Source organism: Anguilla anguilla, chromosome 2, assembly GCF_013347855.1.
Source record: "Anguilla anguilla isolate fAngAng1 chromosome 2, fAngAng1.pri, whole genome shotgun sequence".
NCBI classification, from domain to species: Eukaryota; Metazoa; Chordata; class Actinopteri; order Anguilliformes; family Anguillidae; genus Anguilla; species Anguilla anguilla.
In genome coordinates this window covers 23162692-23171005 of record NC_049202.1, presented here as the reverse complement: position 1 = coordinate 23171005, position 8314 = coordinate 23162692, and the positions used below count along the sequence as shown (strand labels likewise).

The window sequence follows — 8314 nt, the reverse complement described above, 5'->3', positions numbered from 1 at the left end:
TTGGCCAATGGAACGTTTCTAAATACATAATTAAGTGCCTCTAAACGGGCAATGAATTTGATTAGAGTAGGGTTGGGCTTTGGGGTTAGGGAGTTCGGGATTACGATGGAAGCAATAGGGACAGATGTTTGGTTTGGCAGTCAGGGATTAGAGTTGGTCACAGGTTGAAGAGCTATGCTTTAGGGTTTGGGGAAAGAAGTTGGAGTTGGGTTGAAAAATGTTGCACCTATTGAGAGGATTCCTCAAGGTCAGATTATGCAGTGACCCGGTTAGTATGTGTGTGTCTGCAAACTAGAAGTACTGACTCCAGTTTTCTGGTGATTTGTAATATCAGGGATTCTTTTCGGTTTAATTTTATTAATTATACCATTAAATACAGGCATAGTCTAGCCACTGAAAAGATCCCAGTGTTAGTGAGATTTTTTCAGCAAGATCAGGGTTTCTCAGGGTGTTTTTTGTATCACCAATACTCCTCTTACACCATTCACTTTCTCCAGACTGGTCCTTCCAAAAGACATCACACCTAGGGAACCCACGTTCATTCTGTAGAAATAACACAACTCACACCAAGAAGTGCCTTCAAGAACTTTAATGACTCAGAGACTGTTAAAGTAACTTACAATAGCAATAATGCAAAGCAACCAGCACATGTTGTGGCTCTGAAAAGCACTGTACACAGGTAGCATGTGAGAGAATGAGAGTGAAAGAGAGAGAGACAGATGGAGAGAGATGAAAAAGTATAAAGTGCAGGAGTGATCAGATGTGGTTGGCCCAGCTCAGGATTGGCTAGCCAACTGCAGAGGGTGCTGGGAGCATAACACCGGTTAATTTGATATGTCGTTTTATCCCCCTCTAAAATGAATAAAATGTAGCACGCTATTAATAATAAAACACTTAATACTGAAATGCTAGGAGGCAGGTTGTGTGCAGAAACAGACAGTGGGCCATCAGATCCGGCTTCCTCTTCCGACCCAAACTCCACAAGCCGTGTACAGCAAATCAACAGAAGTAAAAGTTCGCCGATTTTAACAGTGGTTGGTCTACATCCAAACTGTACACAGAAAAAATACAGGAGTCACACCTTGTCACCTCAAGGCGCAACAGAAATTGCGGTGGGTCACTTTTCGCACCGACTGTCAAAAGAAATTAAACAAAGCAAGTCTTCTTAGAACATTGTTATGCTATGACATGGAAACCATGAAAACCTTCACCGTGGAAACAAAGCTGCGAGTGTGGAGTAACACTTAAGTAAGGCAACTGCACCCCAATGTCAGGAAGAAGTGCTGCAGTGAAAACACGGTATGGACAGCAAAAACTATACGCCGTTTCCACTACACAGCAGCAGTATTACTACACTGATGCTGTGTAAGAAACTGCATGAGAACAATGCATTCATCATGACAAAGCCTTGAGAAATCTACATTATGTACATGCATGCATTACCAGTTGACTAGTCGAGTCATCGCAACTCCCACAATTTTACATTTACCTATTTACAAGTCTGTCAAAGCTTTACAGTGACTATTGGTATAAAATGTGCATGGATAAAAATATGATCACAAATATGCCTTTTCTTTTCCTCCCCCCTTTCTGGCACAACCACTCCTGAAACTTGTCTCTTAAGTTTTTTTTTTGGTTCATGAAAAAATTGCACAGTACAAAAACACAGATAATGGCCAACCTGTCAAGGGTATGAGAAGCTGGTCAGAATTTAAAAATGATGAAATCTATGTGCAATTATTATTTAACACTTAAAAGGCTGCAATCCTTGCACAGACGCTATAAAAACAGGGAGGGCGGAGAACGGGTGTTTTGTACGGGAAATTGAAAAACGATCCTGGCTGACCGCTAATCCGATTCGACCTCTGCTCAGACACTGCCCAGAAGAGCTTTCTGGTGCGTTAGCCACAGCCGTACGGTTACAGAACGATTGCTGGCCGTGTGGTCCCTGCCAGTTCTGAGCTGGCCCCGGAAGGTTGGGGGTTCGAAGACCAGCTGAGATCTCCCAGGGATTCTCGCTGGTGTCCTGAAAGGATGGACTCCGATTTCACTGCGTTCCAAACATGGGGCGATCCGGTGTGGACCGCTGTTCTGGTGGAAAGCCACTGACCCCAGTTGTTGTAGAATCTATTCACCTGAATCTCAAACCTTTGTCTTCAGATTCAGTTTAATCAATACAGAGCAGTACAGCTAGTGGTCACCTGTTAGAGCTGTAAACAAAATCCATATTAAACCCCTACAAATCACTTCACGACCCTCACAAACCAATAATTTTTTCCCTTATAAATAACATGTTTAGGACAATACCCAGAAATACAATTTTGAAAAATGTAATACTGTACTTACATCATAACCACTTCAAAGGCACAGACAACACAAGTGTACAGTGAGGAGAGGAGTCAAATGGACAAAAAAAATATTATTTTTTTAAAATGTTAACATTTAAAACAGTTTTCCACGGTACTGTATGAGGGGCCAAGCGCACTGTCAATTTAACTCAAAACCCTCAGCAGATTCCACACTTCAGGCAGGAGGATACTCGCACTGACAGGCCGAGTCAGGAGTATGATCTTGCGGCCCAAGAGCCACCCTGCACCAATCCTCAGCCAAACTTCGGCACCGCTTTGGTCTGTTTCAAAACCGGGGTTTTGCTGCAACGGTTCCACAGCTCAGTGCATGATCATCAGCTTTACATTGACACAGCTCTGCTGCAGAAGCAGGCCTCCAAAACCATGGCAGTGGAATTCCTTTTTTTACCCTCAGGTGATCTTGTAGGCATTGGTTTGGCCTTTCCGTTTTAACTTTTACTCTTTTAACAGATCTTTGAGTTCTTAAAATTATTTTTTACATATCGTTAGACATTGGAAACATAAGAAATATAAAAAAAAAATCTGTTTTGGAAGTCTTCCAAATAAAATCGCATTTGAAGGTAAGAGCTCCCCCTTGAGGACAATTTCCCGGTTTGGATGTGAGAAGGCAGTAATATTGCATATGAAGGCAGAAAGCGGGGCTGGACAGGACCGAAAAGCATTTAGAGAGAGAGAGACTCAGCTGTGAGAGACTATTCCTTTTCCAACCCAATCCCAGTCCAGACAAGTAAAAGGAAAAAAAAGAAAGTAGACATCCTGTATTCACCCATTTTGCCCAGTCACTCACAAGGAGTCCAGATGTCAGACATCCTCCACTTATCCTTCCCTGAAAGTATATGGGTTTCGGGTTCATGTCATTTCACACCCCCCCATCTCACTCCCCCGAAACTGTCCTCCTGTCCGCTGGGCTGGAGATCTGAGAGCTGATGAGCGTGGAACCCCGTTGCTAGGGGGAGGAGGCGGCGTGGAATTTGACGAAGGCGACGGCCGCCAGCTCCTTGCAGAACTCCTCCAGGACGATCACGCCTTCCAGCAGGGTCAAGTGGTCGATGCTGGAACAAAACAATTCAAATAAATAAGCAAACAAAAACAAGTGAATGACCATACAAAACAAAGTCTGCACATGCACAAGCACATTTTAAACTAAAAAAATGGCCCAAAACTTTCAGACCTCAGACCTGCTCAAAGGCAATATATATGCATCCTCAAACTAATTATTCAGGAATATAAAAAGAAGCACCTTGTCCAGACTGAAAGGCTGCCCCACTATGGCTAAAACAGAGCAATGTCTGGCACCTGCACAAGCACACACACATACGCGTGTACGTGTGCACACACATGAGCACACACACACACACACACACACACACACACACACAAACACAACACGTGCGCGAACGCACACATGTACATACATACACACACACAACACACAGCACATGCACGTGCCTGCACACACACACACACACACACACACACACACACACACACACGCACGCACGCACGCATGCACACATGCACACACACCCACACGCACACACGCATTCCATAAGCTTACCCTGGCCCCTCAGGCTCCAGTCCCAGCAGTCTCTTTCTCACCAGCAGAAGTTTGGGGGTGAAATCGGGAATGCGATGAATCCTCAACATGAGGTCCCCGACCACCTGAGGAAGACCAGCATCGTCCAGATCAAGTTCCAGATAAAGACAAGACGGCAGAGACAAACACTGCAGGCACCAGAAAGTGCCAGTTAATGTAGAGACAGTAACATAAACTGACAACAATCCTGACAAACATACTCAACATACCCAGAATCAGCATGTGCAGAACTTAAGGAAGTGTGAAGATATAGAAAAGAGTTCACAGAGCGAGTTCAGGACAGGGGAGCCAGATGCAGTCTGGAGTTTCACCATTTGTTTTACTTACAAATGTGCACCCATAATGCACTTGTTGTTGCAGTCATTATAATATGCACTTATGTTTTATGACTTGACAGTCCAGGAGGTTTGGGTAAGAGCCCCATAATAAAAATGATAATAGTACTACATTTCACACTGCAGTTGGGCCCAAATGTGAAAGGACAGACACAGAGACAGGCAGACAAACGGACCCTGACGATGACGGAGAAGAGGGACCGGCAGCTGGGGGCCAGGTTGGTGTAGGGGTCCAGGAGGTATTCATGCAGGTGGGGGTGGGGAAAAAGTGCCAGTTTGGACAGCACCGATGTCACTTGCAGATTTACATCGTAGGGCTGAAAACAGAGCAGACGGCAGAAACATCAGCTCTGACGCACTCATTACAAACATCAGCTCTGACACACTCACTATAGACATCAGCTCTGATGCACTCATTATAAATATCAGCTCTGACGCACTCATTACAAACATAAGCTCTGACGCACTCATTACAAACATAAGCTCTGACACACTCACTATAGACATCAGCTCTGACACACTCACTATAGACATCAGCTCTGATGCACTCATTATAAATATCAGCTCCGACACACTCATTACAAACATCAGCTCCGACACGCACTCATTACAAACATCAACTCCGACACACTCATTACAAACATCAGCTCTGACACGCTCATTACAAACATCAGCTCTCATTAAAACATCCGTTCTGACACACTCATTACAAACATCAGCTCCGACACGCACTCATTACAAACATCAGCTCTCATTAAAACATCCGTTCTGACACACTCATTACAAACATCAGCTCCGACACGCACTCATTACAAACATCAACTCCGACACCCTCACTACAAACATCAGCTCTGACACCCTCACTACAAACATCAGCTCCGACACGCACTCATTACAAACATCAACTCCGACACACTCATTACAAACATCAGCTCTGACACCCTCACTACAAACATCAGCTCTGATGCACTCATTATAAACATCAGCTCTGACACACCCATTACACACATCATCTATGACACACTCACTACAAACATCCGCTCTGACGCACTCGTTACACATATCAGCTTGGACACACACTGATTACAAATTTCAGCTCAGACACACACTTATTACACAAACCAGTTCCAACACATTTGTTACACACATTGGTACTCATTATACATTCAGATACACATTCTGACACACATACATAATATTAGGTAAATGTTCCACTGTTTGATGTTGTTGCATTTCAGTAGCTGTATACACAGCCTACTTGGTCAAATCAAAAAGAACAGGACAGTATCTCATTGATGATGCCTTTTTATAACCACATTTAGTAAACGGAAAGCTCTCCCGCTCCATCCCCCACCCCTCCTCCCCCCCCCTCCGCCCACCTGATCCAGGATCCGACCCATCCTGTCGAACAGGACCTTGAGGAAGTGCCCCTCAAAAAACGGGGTCTGTAGGTCACACTTCTCAAAAGGTTTAGGTGTTCCCCGCCACTCCCACCGCAGACAGACAGCACAGTATTCCCGAAACTGGGGGAGAGACAAAATGGTGGTAAACCCCACCAACTAATGATTCAGTTCATCCATGAATCAGTAAAACAATGAGTCAATTGATCCATACTTCTAAACTGGTCAATTAATGAGTCGACTGATCCATAATTGCACCAAGCAATGAGTCAATAAATCCATGAATGACTCAACTGACTGATCGGTTTGATCTAAACAGAAGTATACACGCTAGAGTGAAAGTACTATAATGTGGTGGAAAGAGAGGAGGGGTTTTGGTGTGTGACCAAGTTCTGTGTCTGTGATGTGTTTATAGTGGGGCTGAGGCAGGGTTATGGTAAACACACACGGTTGTGTTATGGGGTGTGGTTAGCGTACAGCTGAGGAGAGGTTGTGTTATAGGGTGTGGTTACAGTACAGCTGAGGAGAGGTTGTGTTATAGGGTGTGGTTACAGTACAGCTGAGGAGAGGTTGTGTTATAGGGTGTGGTTACAGTACAGCTGAGGAGAGGTTGTGTTATAGGGTGTGGTTACAGTACAGCTGAGGAGAGGTTGTGTTATAGGGCATGGTTACAGTACAGCCGAGGAGAGGTTGTGTTATAGGGTGTGGTTACAGTACAGCCGAGGAGAGGTTGTGTTATAGGGTGTGGTTACAGTACAGCTGAGGAGAGGTTGTGTTATAGGGTGTGGTTACAGTACAGCTGAGGAGAGGTTGTGTTATAGGGTGTGGTTACAGTACAGCCGAGGAGAGGTTGTGTTATAGGGTGTGGTTACAGTACAGCTGAGGAGAGGTTGTGTTATAGGGTGTGGTTACAGTACAGCTGAGGAGAGGTTGTGTTATAGGGTGTGGTTACAGTACAGCTGAGGAGAGGTTGTGTTATAGGGTGTGGTTACAGTACAGCTGAGGAGAGGTTGTGTTATAGGATGTGGTTACAGAACAGCTGAGGAGGAGTGTGGTTACTCAGCACATGGGGGAGGAGTCTCACCTGTCTGTGGGCATCTCTCAGGTAGGTGTCATACCCTGTACCCTCTACCTGGTAGGAGGACTTCGCCTCGTCTGGGACCAGACACAGGAAACTACCGAGAGAAAAAAGGGTCATTCCTTAATACTGTACTGAGGTCACTTCAAAAGCATGTCGTGATTACAGCAGAAATCTCTGCCCACGGAATTTCATTTATATACGATTCTGACACAGTTCATCACCGAACTAGCACACAATATTGGGTTTCATAATATAATATGCACAGCAGTAATTACATTAAACACATTTTTATGTTACATACCTGTTCACAATTTTATGCACTTCCGTCTTCCCATCAGTCTTTGCATGGTCTGGACTCTGAGATGGTGAGGCGCTCAGCCAATCAGGACTGGAAAGCCTGTTGTCTGGGGAGAGGTCTGTGAACAAAGGGTCTTCCTCCAGGTCTCTGTGAACAAAACACACACGCGAACAAACACACACACACAAACACAAACAATATTTAAAACTAAGGATCACAACGAAGGATACAGACATGGATTTTGGAAAAAATCTGAAAGTTCGATTAAGTCACTATTCTAGAGCGTTGGTGGCCCCCGCAGGCAGGTATCCAATCTGAACTGTGCCAGTGCTGACCGGCAAAGTGAATGCGATGTACATGTGCATGTGTCTGTGTGTGCAAGTGCGCGTGTGTACTGTTGTGTCTGTGTGTGTGCGTGTGTCTGTGGGTGTGCATTTGAGAGTATGTATATGCTTGTGTGTCTGCGCATGTTTATGTGTGTATGCACATGTGTATGCATGTGAGCGCATGCACTTGCGTGTGTGTGTGTGTGTGTACACATGTTGGCGTGTGTGTGTGCGCATGTGGGTGCATGTGTGTGAGCGCGTGTGTGTATGCGTGTGGGCGCGTGTACACCTGTGTGTGTGTGTGTGTACGTGCACATGTGTATGTGTGTGTGTGCATGTGGGTGCGAGTGTGTGTGCGTGTGGGTGCGTGTGTGTGCATGTGGGTGCATGTGTGCGTGTGTGTGTATGTGCGTGAGCGCGTGTACACCTGTGTGTGTGTGTGTGCGCATGTATGCATGTGTGTATGTGTGCGGGCACGTGTACACCTGCGTGTGTGTGTGTGTGCGCATGTATGCGTGTGTGCATGTGGGTGCGTGTGTGTATGTGTGTGGGCGCGTGTACACCTGCGTGTGTGTGTGTGTGTGCGCGCATGTGTGTGTGTGTGCGTCTCTTACACAGCCTCAGGCAGCGTGCCGTTCTCCACCGCCTCGCGCTCCTCAGGGCCCTTGTTCTCGGCGTAGCTCCTCTCCTCCAGGCTGCGCAGCACCAGGTTGTGCACCACATGCTCACACGGCTTCTGCAGAAGCTGCTCAAACAAGCGCAGCGTCATGATGCTGATCTGTCCAGCAGAGGGCGAGAGAGAGAGAAACAAGACCAGGTCAAAACCTAGTATATGGCTGGACCGGCCGACCAATGGTGTGACTTCATCACTCACTCAGTCAGTCACGGTCCAGCCGAAAACTGAGCCA

General features: G+C 45.8%; 1 protein-coding gene across 1 annotated transcript in view; it reads right to left on the bottom strand.

Moving 5' to 3' along the window:
* Positions 1 to 574: 574 nt before the first annotated feature.
* The window catches only part of fam160b1 (family with sequence similarity 160 member B1), a 40005-nt gene continuing 32265 nt past the window's right edge, over positions 575 to 8314 (bottom strand). The window contains exons 11-17 of the mRNA XM_035405033.1: positions 8021 to 8184; positions 7084 to 7227; positions 6786 to 6876; positions 5681 to 5824; positions 4478 to 4618; positions 3928 to 4031; positions 575 to 3421 (exon numbers count right to left, since the gene is read on the bottom strand). Coding sequence (XP_035260924.1) covers positions 3316 to 3421; positions 3928 to 4031; positions 4478 to 4618; positions 5681 to 5824; positions 6786 to 6876; positions 7084 to 7227; positions 8021 to 8184 — 894 coding nt within the window. The 3' untranslated portion in view covers positions 575 to 3315. The remainder of the gene's footprint in view (positions 3422 to 3927; positions 4032 to 4477; positions 4619 to 5680; positions 5825 to 6785; positions 6877 to 7083; positions 7228 to 8020; positions 8185 to 8314) is intronic.